The sequence below is a fragment of the Plasmopara halstedii genome (assembly GCF_900000015.1).
Source record: "Plasmopara halstedii genome assembly, contig: Scaffold_525, whole genome shotgun sequence".
In the NCBI taxonomy this organism is placed as follows: domain Eukaryota; phylum Oomycota; class Peronosporomycetes; order Peronosporales; family Peronosporaceae; genus Plasmopara; species Plasmopara halstedii.
The window spans coordinates 947,994-963,677 of record NW_020187445.1 but is presented as its reverse complement, the minus strand read 5'-3'; the positions used below and the strand labels follow the sequence as shown (position 1 = coordinate 963,677).

Genomic DNA, 15,684 nt, shown 5'->3' with positions numbered 1-15,684 from the left:
GGTCGGTGACCTAAAGACGCTTCCTCAAGCGCAAAGCTACGGCAGCCCCGCTGCACATTGGGTGTGGTCACACCATGCCCATCTGGTGTGACACACACCCCTGTTACCAGGGTATGTGTAACCTGTTACAAAATTCTTTCAAATTGTAATCACCACTGCGACTTGGTAAAATACAATTTGTATTTCAAGCAGCCGGCTGCTTGTTGTTTAGCATTTTGAATTAACGATATTACACATACACATGAAACAATTTCAAATATTCAGATAAGGCCTGATGCGCAGTTTGTGTGACTTCATATATGTTACGAGAATTCAATGATCTCGTTAGTACAACGATCACAGCTGCTTTTGAGAAGCATGCACTGGGAGGTGCTAAAAATTCAGCAGCAGGCGTCCCTGTTGCACCATGTGAGAGGCCGATTCGTTGTGCTGCGGTCTGCCCGCACAAGTTCTTCGGAGAATATGCTGCACAATACAATGTATGTGTTTGCTTTACTACCTATTTGTTGATGGTCTAGAATTGGCATGCCCTTTTTGGTGTCGATCACCTTAAAATTACGACTGCAAAGCCTTCGCCATACAGCATGAATACCTATCCTATACAAATGGCTATCGGTTAGCCATGTTGACAAAGCACTTTGTCGCTGACCTGCTTGACTGAATCCATTTATCTATGTCTGACAATGAACCATCCTCCTCAGACGGTCCACAAAGTTCACAATCGGCCTTACTGGGCATCTCTTTTGGTAGAATACAACCTTACGGACTGTCAATACTCTACTAAAACCGCAGGCTGGCCAAATGTGCAGCTGTATGCGGTGAAAATTTAGATTGTTGACATGTTTCACACATGCGTACATACGTGCGTTCCCGCTACTAATACGTGTTAAGCCACCAAATTTTAGCACTACTTTTAACCGAGCAGGACGTCTTTTCCCTTTCGAGGTGGCCTTGAAAAAGATACAATGTTTCTTGTACAGTATTATGTACTTGAAGCTCTCGTCATGAGGCACCACTACACGCTAGGTGTCATTAGCAGTTTGTATACTTCATTGCAAGAGCTCTTTGTCATAAATAAGTGTAGCTCCTCGCCGGCAGACTCAAAGTGCGATTGCGCATTGGTACCTGTTAGCATCGCCTTGGAGTATTGTACACCCTAGGGCAAAGGCGGGAGCGTCATAGGGACATGAGATGACCGATATGGGTTTGAAAGAGACGAAATCGGGACAAGCGTGAGGTTTTCTTTTACAGCCTTAAAAGCCAGATCATCTGCCCCACATTTACACCATTTTGGTGTCTATTTAAGGGATATCTTTGAATGGTCGTTGCGTATTGGCACAATCACTTGTACAAGTACTTAAAGAGACAAAGCCACATCTCAAGTCTTTTGGGACGGAGGCGCTGACAAAACTACAATGGCTTTTATTTGCGGGGTCATCCTTTTGTACGAATGAAAGGGCCCATCAAGGCAATTTCGTCGGCGCCAATGACACACTTGCCCGTATTGACGAAAAGGTTTTACAAGCGTATATAAGCTTAAGCACTGCTCGCACGTGTTTTACGTATATGTGGTTATGTATGGTCTCACGAGTCGGTCGAGTATTTTGAACATATTCGGCATAACCAGCCGCTTCTGAATCATCCTACTAAGATGACTTACCGCGATTTAAGAGTTATCGTTGTCTATCATCAGCAGTTGATATTATCCGTTCACGACGCCGAAAGCACTGCAAAAGGTGCAATCGATAATGTTGCTTTGCTCCCTAGCACAATCTTTGTAGGAATCAGCTCTTGCACCGATATCCTGAATGCGTTAGCCTATCATAGTACAATTTGCCACTTGCCGCTAACCTCTCCACAGCGGAAAGTCGGTATCAAGATTTACACCGTTATTCACCAAACTTGAAATTTTATGACGTCACACTACTCCTTTCTTAAAAGGCCATTGCGGTTATCCAGGTTTTTACGCAAGATGTCTGTTTCGTCATCACGTCGTTATATTACTCAATAAAAGGGTACAAAGGATCCATAGGCTTAGGATTTATCCCACTTCTTACACTCAGAGCTCCACGAGTGCACTCAATAACTTATTCATCCACGACAGATGATGAGTTAGGCTCCTCCTCCGGCACCAACCGTACCATCTCGGTGACTTCATCGTTAGCACTTTCCTGTAAATAATCGAGAGGGATTACTCCTCCGACTCTATAAGAGCTTCTGCCGAAGGTACTGAGGGGAGCTGTTTGATCCTCGAACCATTATACCCGACATCAAGGCGGGCCCGTCACACAGTTGTGCTGATTTAGCAGTACCATCACAGAATACCTCATCATCGTATACATCGAGGACGGCTCTTTATTCGTGGCTTGAATTGATCCGTCAACTCCACAGGCTCGGAGTCGGGATTTCGCGACACCCAGTCGCTTCCACGATCCGAACTTTTCTCGAGCTACCTGAAATAGTCACCCTGAGACAGATTTATGTCCTTCACAGAAGCTTTCATGCGCGCTAAAAGCCGTTCTGCTTGCTGGTAGAAGTGTAATGATGATACACTGAAGCTTCAGCAGGAGATAAGTGCGTGGCTCCTTGCCTCTTGGAGCTCAGGGAGATCCATGGCTCGTGCAATTTTAGCTATACCAAACGATGTCATCGGATATCGATAACAAATCCAGGACAAAACAACATTTCTTGCTGTCAAAATACTTGAAGGTTAATTAATGGTTTAGCATACCATTTGAGTTTGACATTTTGCCCGCAGCCCGGCGCAAGACGCACGGAAATTGTATCTGTAATTGGCATTTTCAATGCCTCCGCGTACTGTCTACTGTTTTTGACAGTCGCGCATCGTACATAATTGCGCGACGGTCTTGATATCGCTGGGACGCTCTACGACTCTACAATGCCTCAAACATTAAATTTAACAACCAACAAATCTCGGCCGTAAGTCACACTTTACTTAGAAAAAAATCGCTCTTTTGACCGGATCCCATTGAATACAACTTGGGCGAGGTACAACTTGTTCCATCTGTTTCTCCTGTAGGACGCGCTGCGCCTACTAAACTCAATATTTCTCCGTAACAGATTTGTCGATTGCCGTTTCGTGGGAGCCTGACCTTTCGCGATGCGGCCCTTGCGGCAAAAAAGTTGGACCTCGTATTGAGTGCAACACCTGCTGCTTCTTCAAACCAGGCAGGTTGGATGCAAATGTCTCGATGTGAGCCGCATCCATTGGGAACATCCCGTGAATAGGATGATCATTACTGGCAAGGCCTGAAGCCATTTTAGTGACAGGAATACTTAACTCCTGAACATAGTCTGTCTGTTCCCATCTACCATGACAGTGAAGAAGAACTTCGATTTCACCCTATATAAGCGATGAAACATCCGCAGATCTGTCTCATATGTTGTAAATACCTATTTCTCCAAGGTATCGCACGTTAATACCCATTCTAGCGCGCGACCTCCTTGGTTGTAAACCTCATGCACAACAAGCTATTGCTTTGCTTGGAGAACGGAGCTCCCGCTGAACTGTACCGCGGCTGAGCAGGGGCTCCCGCTAGAGGGAGCCCCTCCGAGGATGATGATACACTTTCGCTGGGCGAGGTTGGAGGGTGCAACCTCGTCCAGCGAAAGTGTATCATCATCCTCGAGTTTGCACTCACGGGTGGGGGCGCATCGTCCACGCCTTCAACAAGCTAAACGATGCTACCATTCCTATACAGGCGCCGATTCCTCGGATGGGCATGATGCTCGACGCCATGTTGGGTAGCAAAATTCATCGACTTTGCTGATAAGCTCTATCAAATCTTCATGAGGTCGAGCGATTATACCGCTCACAGCGGTAGTTCTCCCAGCGGAAGGCTCTGGGAATGATCATACAGCTGACTGCCTTCGATCGTGGAGCGTCGAGCATAATTGTCCAACGCACCAGAATTTAAAGGATTTCCCATGGCTTATCAGAGCCCTCCACGGTCGCCTTTCTCATCAGCAAGCCCGGCTTGCATACACGCTCCATTTTTAAGAGCACGCAGCTCTTCGGGGGTGGGTCCTGCTGCCCTCTACCTCTTTGAAACACAACAGAACTCAGTTCTTATCCAGAAAGTCGCCCTGTGGCTACTGGATTTTCTCGTTTCTCCGCGTCAAACCAGACTGGCTGAAAGCGGGGCGTCGGTTCGACGAACAACCAGTCCGACGGTGAAGAATGTCATCATAGACAAAACACCGTTTACACGCTGTGCTCCCCTCCTCCTTCTCAGCATAGCTGAGATCCATTGGCTTAGGCCCGCTCTGAGGGTGTGCATTCCAGCCAAGTCGTGTCGACTTAAAGTTGACCTCGGCTATCAATGCCACGTTCACCGCTTCTTCAAAAGAAGACGGATGCACACGGAAGACTTCTATTTTGGCGACGCCAGTGCGGAGGCCCTCCATAAAAGACAGTCACTGCGACTACCTATCTGCTACCATCCGGCAATAAGAATTCTCAGCTCTTGACAAAGTCCACCAACTCCTTCTTGCCCTGTCGGGCAGCAAGGAATTGCGATCTCACATGATATGCCTGATTAGGCGATGAGAACACTAGCAGAAGCTGACGCTCCAGGAGGCCATCGTGCTCGGCCCCCGAGCTTGGGGCGTGGTGGATGCCATAGCCATCTTGGCAGGGAATTTCCTCCATCCTTACTCTCGAAGGTCCTAACGCTCACCACTTGTTCAGTCGATGCTGACAGCTTTTGCTGTTAGTGCTCTAAAACGCCTCAAGCACGCTTATGGCCTCGGGCCCTTGCGCGACGAGGTGTTCCACGCCCTCAGGGCCCATCAGGGACATCAGCTTATTAATCCTGTCTTGCATACCCGGAGGCAGATAGGAGGATCCCTCGATCCTCATAGAGGATCAGTCATAACGACTCAGGCATAGTTTGATTACGAGTGCTAAGAAAGTGCAGCGGGGTTGTCGTTGATCCTTGCTTAGAGGAAGCTCAGCTAAGGTCACCGACCTTACGCGTTTTCCAAGAACCAGTTTAAGTGTAGCGGATCGCAATCCGCTACTTCTAAGTACTAACGCCTTACCAAGGCAAACGAGCACTTCTGTTCAAAATAAAAACTGTTCTCGTTGTATCTAATCAATATAGAAAACCTAATTGATACGGATGCATTTTTACTGGCAATCCTGCCACGTGGTGGCTTCATCTTATGGTGTCGCCACACTACTTGTGATTACACTAACTTGCGTAATACACATCTATGCACGGTCGCACAACCCGCCCTTCCTTTCAAGGGTACGTGAGACCCCGTTACTTTTTGCTTGGGTTAACGTTTGGGTTAACTCTTGGAGGTAGCAGATTGCAATCCGTTTCACTCGTACTGACCTGGTATAGAACTTAAGGTCGATGGCCGCAGTAAGCTTCCTCTAAGCAAAGAGCTACAGTAGCCGCGCTGCAAGATCCGATATTTTCCGAAAACTAACACTGTGAGTTTGCTCTTTTTCTTCAGGAGTACATACATCTTTAATTGATTCCATAATCCCCTGGCAGCCCACGTGTAATCGGGCTTCTATTTTCTCATCTTCATAATCACTGATATTCCGGTACTTTTGAATTTTTACAATAACACCAAGTGTAATTCGAAGATTATACAATTGTAATCAGTAGAGTCATACCAGATGTGTAAGGGTTGGGTCCACAGATTACAATACCTACCTCGTTACAATTTGATGTACCCGTTACCACATCTTATAATCGCTGCGACATCATTTTTATATGATTTTCCCCCGAATTCCTTAAGTGAAATTTTACGTAACACACATAGTCAAGGACTGAGTAAGATCACTTTTTATCTGGCATATTCGATTCATTTTAGATATATCGCGTATGAGATTTAGTTGAAGAACATCAAGGAAAACGACTTGAGAATCAAAAGAAGCAAAAATGAGCTACATTAACGTCGCATGTGCGATGAACTCGTCCGAGAATTTGTAGAATTGTCTCTTTCAAATATATGAAAATCGTTTATTATCTTAATTACGATAAATGATCAAGAAACAAAGTTGACAATAATTGATGTTGACCTGTTTTTGTAGCAGCTCTGGCTTGAAACTCTGCTATCCTCACTCATCCCACTCAAGGGATCACTTAAGCTAATGATCTAAGTTGATAAATGATTCAATGCATTACGGTACTACGTGCGTCAAATGACGAGTAGATCGATCAATGAAAGAATATCTTACACTCGAGAAACACAATGAGTAAATCTTAAGGACGATCAAATTGGCTTCTTACGAGTAATTAAGTGTCTGATAGCCCCGGACGGATAAATGGCGTAGAGAAAGGATCGAAATAAATGGCTCTCGGGTCAATCTTTCCTTCGAAAGATTTGTCTCATTTTCGATTCTTCGTCCTTCATCCAACATGTCCGAGCTTGATATTGTGAACGTCGCGGCCACTATAATGACTATCGTGCTACTCTTCTCGCCATTGCCAGATTACCGACGGATTCAGTCGCAAAAGTGTACGGGCGAAGTACGCGTACTACCCGTTTGTATGCTGGGTGTCACATGCTATACATGGGCCATCTATGGCTACTTAAGTGGCATCTACTTCCCCATCATGTCCATTAATGTGTTTGGGACACTCACGTCGCTAGGTTTCTCACTCGTCTACTACCGCTGGAGTTCTGACCGCTCGACTTTGCACAAAATGGGAGCTCTCGTGGGTTTATGGATTTTAATAACGCTTCTTGTCATCGGGCTTTGCAAAACGAATGTCATTCCACTCTCGCTTTATTTTCAAAAGAAAATCATCGGCTTCGCTGCCGTCTTCATCAACATTTTTCTTTACGCATCACCAATGAAGACAATAAAGATCGTATTACGGACAAAATCAGCAGCGTCGTTACCAGTGACCATGTGTTGTGTGAATCTTGTCACAGGGTCATTATGGATGCTTTTTGGTATCCTGACCAATGACATGTTTGTAGTCATCCCCAATGCTCTTGGTGTAATGCTATCTGCCATCCAAGTGCTGTTGTGTGTCAGATTTCGACACCTTGAAATTGTCATCGCAGCTCATGATATCACTGTTATGGAAGTCAAAAGTGAAGCTTTATTATAACAACAAAGCTATTATCAGAATTTTCGGTGATAAACAGATGCGCGAAATAAATATGTGGTAGAATCTACCAAAGTTTGGTCGCTTACAAATGTCACTTGAAGGCAGATACAATTAGTACAGCTTTATTTAAATACGACAATTTACGTGCGAGTGCGAAGATTTTGCTTATTGATTCATTATAACAAACACACCTTCCTGATAAGAGTTTACGCATTGTGTTGGCCTTATATATCTAATTATGAGTCGGTGTCACTACACTTTAATACATAAAAGGCTAGGGCACCTAGTTGCCGATGACCAAAGTTTTGAAACGAGCTACTTAAGGTCTCAATTTTGGTATAGCGTAAAATGCACCTAGGAAAGATATTGACACGTGAAAAATGTCGTATTGACAGTAAAGATACGATTTTTGAGTAAGAGGTGAGGAGTATGAAGTGAGGATACTATACGAGTTTATACTAACTATTTCGCATTTGCAATACACTACAGACACATGATATTTCGCTTGAAATAGACCTAAAGTTCTTAGTATCAACGGGTACTAATCTCAAAAATACATATCTGCTTCAGTGTCTGAGTCACCAACGCCATCTATGTGTAAAATCGTATTCATCACTTATTGGCGTTTACTTTCCTTATCGTAGAACCGTTCATTATCAATTTACAAAGCCACGATTCACATGACTTTGATTCTTAGTATACTCCGTGCGCTTACGACAATTGCAGCACTCTTTGTGGGCTTGTCACCACTGCCGGACTATTATCGCATCTATCAAACGCATACAACGGGTGAGGTCTCGATCTTGCCGATCACTCTTTTGTTCTGTAATAGTTTTATGTGGACTATCTATGGATTTTGGACCCACAACATTTTTCCTGTCTTCGTTTGCAACTTGTACGGCATGACAACCTCGATTGTTTTCAGCTCCATTTTCTATCGTTGGAGCACTGATCGTGCCTCCGTTCTCAAAATTTGGAGTTGTGCTGCATGCATTTTGGCAATTGGTACTTTTTACTTAATTCTTGGAAGTAATGGTGTAACGAACCAGAATCGAGACCAAGTGGCCTCAACGTTTGGATTCGTTGCCGTTGCTATTAACATTGCTCTATACGCATCACCGTTGGCAAGCATGAAGAAGGTGATCGAAACGAAGGATGCCTCCTCGTTGCCAATTACTATCAGCATCGTCTTCCTTGGAAATGCAGCGCTGTGGGTGCTTTATGCCATTATTGCTGGTGATATGTTTGTCATGGTGCCCAACCTGCTCGGAATGTTACTTTGCACAGCTCAAGTGGCGCTGTATCTAAGGTATCGACTTAAGACCAATGAAACTGCACATGCAACGATTTATAAGAGCAAAGTTGCAGACGGATCTCAACGATACTGGGACCATATTGCTCGTTGGTTTAGAAATCCATTGGGCTATGAGCTACTGAGCGCTCCTGTGGCTCCCCTACCGAGATGAGTAGCAGTATAGTTAACCTTTAGACGAATGCCATAGAATTAACAAATAACCATTTTTATAATGAATTGCAAACTCGTTTTGTTTTAGACTATCATCCGATCACTGGCAGATCCTCCAACACATGAATAACGAAAAAATCACAATTTTTACGAATTGGTCTGTTTAACTAAGTATCAGAGAAGCTGAAGCATGGTACAACGCTAACGGAGAGTAGAAATCTCTAATTATTGTTTAAACTAAGCATTTGGTCTTTATGCGGAAGTGTTGAAACTTCAGCTCTTTTCCAGTGTAGTTTCTCGATTGCTGCTATTCAATCGTCAAGCTGGTAGTTTCTCGGCTTACGTAGTCTTGGACTCGTACCGAGCAAGCAACAATTGCCATCTTTTGCAACAGCACATACTAAGTAATTGAAGTTCTGTAGCCTTGCGATTACTTCGACGTCCGTTGGGATATTGTGGACCCAAACAGTAAACAAAATCAAGATTTCCGATCAATTCGACTTAAGGATCATATTGCTGTCAGCTATGTGCCCATTGCATTGAAAAAGACTCAATCAGGCTTTAAGTTATGTCACGGTGTTGCAAGCACAAGAACTTTGACGTATCGTAAAGATGAAACTACTTAACGTGCTTAGACTTTCAACTCAACAAAAGACATAAAACCCCATTAAATCTGCGTTTTTTCATTAAAAAATGGTTCCATAAGATAGTGAAATTAACTTCCCTATCGATGTTGGGGTGTTAGTTACATTGGGCATGGGCCGGTAGCTTTATTTGGCATAGCGCCTGGCGTAGTTGTGACTGAAGTGTTTGGTAGAGCCTTGTTCATCATGTCGGATTGAGTACAACCTACAGATGGAAAAACGCAACCCCAAACGTAACCATTGACATAGGTACATACACCGTCTTCTTTTACAATGCACTGAGATCCGTTGTAGGATGGCAAATATGAGTAGCAGTCGGCAGTAGCAACGTCACCCTTAAGTGGACAAGCACTTCCTGCGGGAGCTGAGCCCGAACCAGAGCAAATGGCACCTCGAGAGACTGGAAGCGTATAGGTGGCATCTCGACAGACAGAGACATCTGTACCAGCCGAAACGGTTGCGAGTGCAAGTGCCGCTAATAGAAGCATTGTCGAATGTATTTTGTTTGGTGTAACTTTGACGAGAATATTGGCAAGTGATGAATGTTGTCTCGAATGAAGTACATGCTTCCAATCATAAAGATAAGAATCACGCCATGAACATGTAAAGGTCAGGAGGCAACAAAGACTTGGTCATGTCAAGAATTGGGTGTCACTGACTAGGTACATGTATCAAAGCGATACACTTTCTATGTCATTTCAATTGAACAACTTGATACCGTCGTCAAGTCTCTAGCCTTAAAGTCAAAGCGACAGATCTTATCATGATGTTTAGGTACCTCCTTATTTATGAATTGTCAATTAGTGGTACTCTGTTTGCGACCATTGGGAGAGTTAGTACCATCTTTTGGGATTTGAGCAATTAAAAAGTACCAAGACTCGACATAGGAAATATGCAAAAAAATGTTCTAAATACAGTATATGCAAGGTATTATTGATGTGGTCTGGGATGGTTATGTAACCCCTTGATCCTTAAGATTCAATGATTATGCCATGGATGCACTTCGTTATGCTCTTCCTGGTCTTCACAAATTTATCAGAGCCAGTAAAAATGCGTCACTTTGTTCGCATTCCTCTACAAAGTCGCAATCAACTACAATTTACTGGAATTTTATCATTACAATCTCCATCTTGCTCAGTGCGTGTGATTTTTGACACGGGATCAAGCGACTCATGGATCTTTCGTCCCATTGACACGAATTCCAACGATCAACGAAGTGAAAATTTCTTTGGAATCAAATACGGAGGGGGCATCGTATCAGGATTTGCGACTGTGACAAATGTGCATTTTGGATCTCCTAGACTTTTTCTTTACGACGTACTTCTTGGTTTCGTGACCGATGAGACTCTTAATTTATTACCATTAGATATTCAAGGTGTTGTAGGTCTTGGAATGGAAGCGTTAGCACAGTTTTCTAACAATTTGGGTTTTCTAAGCCGACTCGAGCAGCACGAGAGACCATTTATCTTTTCGTTCTTCATCAGTAGCTCTACTAACGCACAGCCATCATCTCAACTTATTATCGGAGGGGATGATCCAGCTCTAGCTAGTATCAACACGACATGGATTACGTTTCCAGTCGTTTCAACCACACAACTTTATAGCCGTGAATCTACTCGAGATGAGCACAATTGGGGATTCTGGATCGTACAATATAATTATTTGACATTTAATGAAAGCACACTGTCTTTCAATGGTTTTGCACTACTTGATTCGGGCACGTCATTGCTTCTACTACCTTTAAGTACCTTTAATAGTGTTGTTCAGATGCTCTCGGCTTACTTTGGTACGCGCTTTTATCTCAACACAAATTGGAAACAATCCCTCCCAGCGTGTAGACGTTGTATGGTTAATGACTTTCCATTAATCACCTTTCACATCGTCGTAAGTGAAAACATCAGCCAACAAATAGAATTACATGGAAGCGACTACGTTCGCTGTGATCCGCACCGTCATGAATGTACTGCATTGATTGATACTATTCACCCGTCTGAATTTCCACATCAAATGAACGTTATGATTCTCGGTACACTGTTTTTTCGAGCGTACTACACACGCTTTGACTACAGTAACAAACAAGTGAGTCTAGCGTGCATTCTCGACAGTCCCACCATCTGTCGCGGCGGTTTGCATCAGGCTTTGGACTATTCGGGACAATTGATAGAGCCAAAGCACGAGATACAGCAATCATCACGTCAAATTTTGACTGGAGTGTATGCTGCTATCACTGCTCTCGTTCTACTTGCAGGCATTCGAGGATTCTTATACACTCTAAGCAAACGGAAATTCAAACACATTCATAACTCATGACGTTTTCAGGCTAGCTCAACAAATAACAAATAAAGTTCACCATTTTGACTTGTATCAAGACAGCCAATTGAGCTGGACCATACTGTCCTACTCAACTGCTCAAATGTGATCCACTATTCGTGGTTCCGTAGTAGCCACAGGTGCATCTTTCACTCGAATGCGTAACGTATCAAATTCTTCTGGCACTTCATCTCCACGCATTCCTGTCGTTCCAGGCCCAAGACTTTTGAATTGAGCACTAGCGGCTGGTTCCCACTCGGATTTCAGCTCAATATCCGGTCGATATCGCATCAAAAGGTCACGAAGTAGACGCGTAAACTCACTGCGAACAGTTGAAGGGATGTGTGCAATCTCTAATGCCCTTGCGCGTAGATCCGTTGTACGATGACATTGTAGCAAGTCTGCGATCCACGTGAGACAAAAGCTAAATTTCTTCACATTAGCCTTGCAAACGCCCATTCGCAGTAAATGAAGCAATTCCGTCTCATTTCCAAGTCGAGGACACTTTCGAACGACAATAGCTTCAACACGCACAAAGAGTGCGTCCTCTTGTTCCTTTCCATGAATTCCTTGACCGTAGCACTTTTCGCAAAGCTCATACTGTTGTCCATTCAATAGACGACACGATCGACAGATCCATTTGATATTTACAAGTGGTTTACGTCCACAACCATCACAGATTGACTCATCTTCATCTTGGCTACCGTCTGTTATATTACCCGTTGATCCACTTGCTGGAATAGGCGAAGCTTGAAAAGAAGCAGTCGTTGCTAGTGTTTGTTGGGATTTATGACGACTTAAACGATCAAAGACGCTGCCAACAATCTTTTTTATCTTACCATCTTTCTCACGTGGAGGCATTGGAATTACTTCCCCATCTGAGCCTATTGGAAGCATATTCATTGAAGATGGTGATTGACCAGGTGAAGGCAATGCACCCATCGTCATTGTATATGTTCGTCGTGTCTCGACAGCAAAAGTTGGTCCTGAGCGTTTAGGTGTTAATGTATAACGTCGCGATGATTTGTCAAGTGATTTATCCACTGTTTTATCCTGCAGAGGCACGACTGCTCGTGTTGCTGCAACTCCACTGAGTGGTTGAGAAGTAAACATTGCTTTCGTTGCATGCAATTCGCGTGGACCGTGGGGTATGGAAGGACGAGCAAGACCTCGTCGATCGAGCTCTATACAGTCAAAAAGATGTGGTGTTTCTGTATCCTCCATTTCATGCACTCCTTGAGGTGTCAAGACCAATGTTTCTTCGCTGCTTTCGGGAAATGAAGTCGTTCTACGTATCGATAATGAAGTGGATGGTGACTTGTCACTTGAGTTGAAAGAAGTAGAACGTTCATCACACGTTGTTTCTGTATTTTGTAGTGTTGTGATTCGAAAATCCATTGTTTGCTTATAATACGTTCGACTAAAACACTCCAAATGACCATCCATTGTGTCGTGTAGAGCTGGTAATAAGTAGAGTAAGAGAATACGACTCAATTCTTCAGATACATCAGAAAAAATGAGATCACTCATTGCAGGAATCTTTTGCTCTTCAATTGCTTTGAGTAATGGTTGTAAATTTTTTTTGTCGAGCTGGGAGAATTTCTCCAATTTTGCGAGAGCTGTACCTACTGCTTTCGTGCGGTTACTCATGCCTACTTTACACTTCCACGGTGTCCACTTGACATCTTCTGCTCGATTTACTGTGCCAACATCCATCATTTCATCATTTTCCAATTTTCTGGTATGAGGTATCATTTGTGGCTGTGCATTTACAATCTGAAGCCAGCGGTCTTTCCATTGAGCTACTGATCCTTCTAACTCTTCGAGTCGTCGCTGCATGACACGAAATTGTTGATCTTTTAACTGAATATAGTTCTCTTTTAGACATAGATCACGAGTCAATGCACTGTTTGTGACCTGCAGCGCTTCGACTTGGGTCTGAAGCGCTGCCAAGTTGTGCTGGAGCGTTACGGTCGTCACCATATTCGATTGGCGGTTTGGTACTGGTATTAGTAATTTAATGTATATTTGGTGTTTTAGCTTTGGCCTAGGCTAAGTGATGATCTTGACGATTTTTGAACTGGGGTGCTTTTCTTTAAGAGACTATTTTGCTAGCGGAGGAGATGTTTTGTCGTGATCTGTGGGGATAGACATGTGCTAGCGATGCATTGCGTGTTATGAAATGATTTCTACACAAACGCCTAATCTGATTGTCGTGGAAGCTGTCCATCAAGTCAAGTGATGGAGACAAAGCACGGATTTGTCGTATAAGACTAGTTGTGTGAAATGGCAATCAAGGATTCGATTGAAGAGTCTAACATTCGAGTGGTGGTTAAATCGTAGACTCTCCTCGTTTTCTGCGCTTAAAACTATCTAATGTTAGGTGGACGATAGCCTCGTTGCATCTGGTAGCTCTTGTAGTTATTCTGCCAACCTTTTCTAACTCGATTACATCCTTTGTGATGATTAAGCACTTTATTTTGTCTCTTCTCTCCTCTGAACGACAAGGTACGCTTAACAAGCTTTTGTCTTTATTTGGTCCAAAGGGGATAGCACAATTGCTGGCTTTGGAGCTGAAAACACTTTTGCTTGCCTGGAAGCACTCGCCAGCTTTACTGAGACACCTCAGAAACGCATCAGTCAAGCAGGCGTCGTGGTAGCACAACCGACCTTCCAGTGAGGCCGGTTTGCAGAGCGTCCAGATCGCTGAGTGCAGCGGGGCTGCCGTGGCTCTTTGCTTGGATTGGCTAAGCTAAGGTCACCGACCTTTCGATCTTTATAATGCCAGAATGAGTGAAGTGGGTCGCAATGCGCCGCCTCCAAGAGTACTGAAAACCTCACCAAGGTAAGTGAACTCTTCCGTTCAAAATTGAAACTATATTTAACTGTTTTAGTTGCGGCAGAGCCGCCAATATCTAGAACCTCAGATTTTGAAATTGATATAGTAATACCTAATTAGTCCTTATCAATATAGTGAAATACATTACTAATGGCAATCCTGCCACGTGGTGGCTTGTTACTGTGTAGCGCAACCACTCTGTGATTACACTTACTTGTGTAATACACACCCATGTACGGTCACACCAACCTGTGCGACCCGCCTTTTCATACAAGGGTACGTGTAATCCCGTTACACTTTTCCTATTAAAATTGTGAATATCTGCGATTCACATTTGATGGCCGCCTCATACGAGGCTCCTGAGACAACGTCACGTTCTTACGAACAACTCTAAACATTCTCCGCTCTATGAGCCTTGTGTCTACGACACGCAAAACATCCAGCCTAGCTAGTTGCGAGGGCGCCCGCGGGCAAAGCCCTTCTTCTTCTTCTGCACAGGGTGCATCACCGGACGGTACGTCTGTGGCTTCACGGGAAGCACATCCCAAGCCCTCGGCAACCGAGCGCAATACACCGCGCCCGCCCCGGGCGACGGATTTTCTCGTCGAGGAGTTGGAGGAAGTCGACTATGACTCGGATTCTTTTTTTTCAGCATGGGAAGACGAGGAGGATAAAGTGCGCCAACGGCGCGACGTGAGTCCAGCTAGAAACCTTGCGAGTACCGTGTCCGTTCCCCGACCCCTCGGCTACCGGGTGAAGTGGTATTATTACCATTCACCTCGACGAGGCGCAGGAGCAGCAATTAAAGGCTGTCCACAGGGCGGCTCTCATGCGCTCGTTTCCACGTTTGGTCTTCGACCCTCGTGTCGAGTACGGCTTCCGCTTGGCGGATCCCGCTGCTGAAGCGAAAGACGCGATCACTCGATCGTTAGGCATCTACGTAGTCGGGCCTCCGGCCACTATACAAGCTGAGCCTAATCAGCAGAAAGCTCTCTGAGATCGCTTTTAGGCTTGTGACTTCGCTGATAGGAAGACAGCGAGGGAAGTTTTAGGTGCCGCTGCACCATCGCTCAAAGTGCTCCTCATCATCTGCAGCGGTTTCGCCAGGCGCGAGCACCACAGGAATTGTCCGCATTGCGGGTACAGGAGCGTCTCCTCGAGAGCTCGAAGTCGAGCGCGGCATTGGGATTTCTTGTGGTAGAAGTGAATGTGCGCGTAGAATGCCATCTTTGATTTGAGTTAGCCAAACTCAAGGCGCAACGCGTATTGTCGCCCTGCGACATATGGAACAATCCATCATGCTCCCGCGAGCTCTGTGGTTCT

General features: G+C 44.5%; 5 protein-coding genes across 5 annotated transcripts; 3 read left to right on the top strand and 2 right to left on the bottom strand.

The window, feature by feature from the left end:
• Nucleotides 1-6,401: 6,401 nt before the first annotated feature.
• On the top strand, nt 6,402-7,103 carry PHALS_10820 (3-like protein; the record flags this gene model as incomplete). The annotated part of the gene is made up of 1 exon (XM_024726313.1): nt 6,402-7,103. The coding sequence occupies one exon, from the start codon at nt 6,402-6,404 to the stop codon at nt 7,101-7,103; it is 702 nt and encodes a 233-aa protein (XP_024577003.1).
• A 680-nt stretch (nt 7,104-7,783) lies between these two features.
• PHALS_10819 (3-like protein) lies at nt 7,784-8,569 on the top strand (the record flags this gene model as incomplete). Its single annotated transcript, XM_024726312.1, has 1 exon — nt 7,784-8,569. One exon carries the CDS (start codon nt 7,784-7,786, stop codon nt 8,567-8,569), a length of 786 nt encoding a protein of 261 aa, XP_024577002.1.
• Nucleotides 8,570-9,313: 744 nt separating this feature from the next.
• Nucleotides 9,314-9,700, bottom strand: PHALS_10818 (uncharacterized protein; the record flags this gene model as incomplete). Its single annotated transcript, XM_024726311.1, has 1 exon — nt 9,314-9,700. One exon carries the CDS (start codon nt 9,698-9,700, stop codon nt 9,314-9,316), a length of 387 nt encoding a protein of 128 aa, XP_024577001.1.
• A 562-nt stretch (nt 9,701-10,262) lies between these two features.
• PHALS_10817 (Aspartyl protease) lies at nt 10,263-11,522 on the top strand (the record flags this gene model as incomplete). The annotated part of the gene is made up of 1 exon (XM_024726310.1): nt 10,263-11,522. One exon carries the CDS (start codon nt 10,263-10,265, stop codon nt 11,520-11,522), a length of 1,260 nt encoding a protein of 419 aa, XP_024577000.1.
• A 99-nt stretch (nt 11,523-11,621) lies between these two features.
• On the bottom strand, nt 11,622-13,505 carry PHALS_10816 (Zinc finger, ZZ-type; the record flags this gene model as incomplete). Its single annotated transcript, XM_024726309.1, has 1 exon — nt 11,622-13,505. The coding sequence occupies one exon, from the start codon at nt 13,503-13,505 to the stop codon at nt 11,622-11,624; it is 1,884 nt and encodes a 627-aa protein (XP_024576999.1).
• Nucleotides 13,506-15,684: the final 2,179 nt, after the last annotated feature.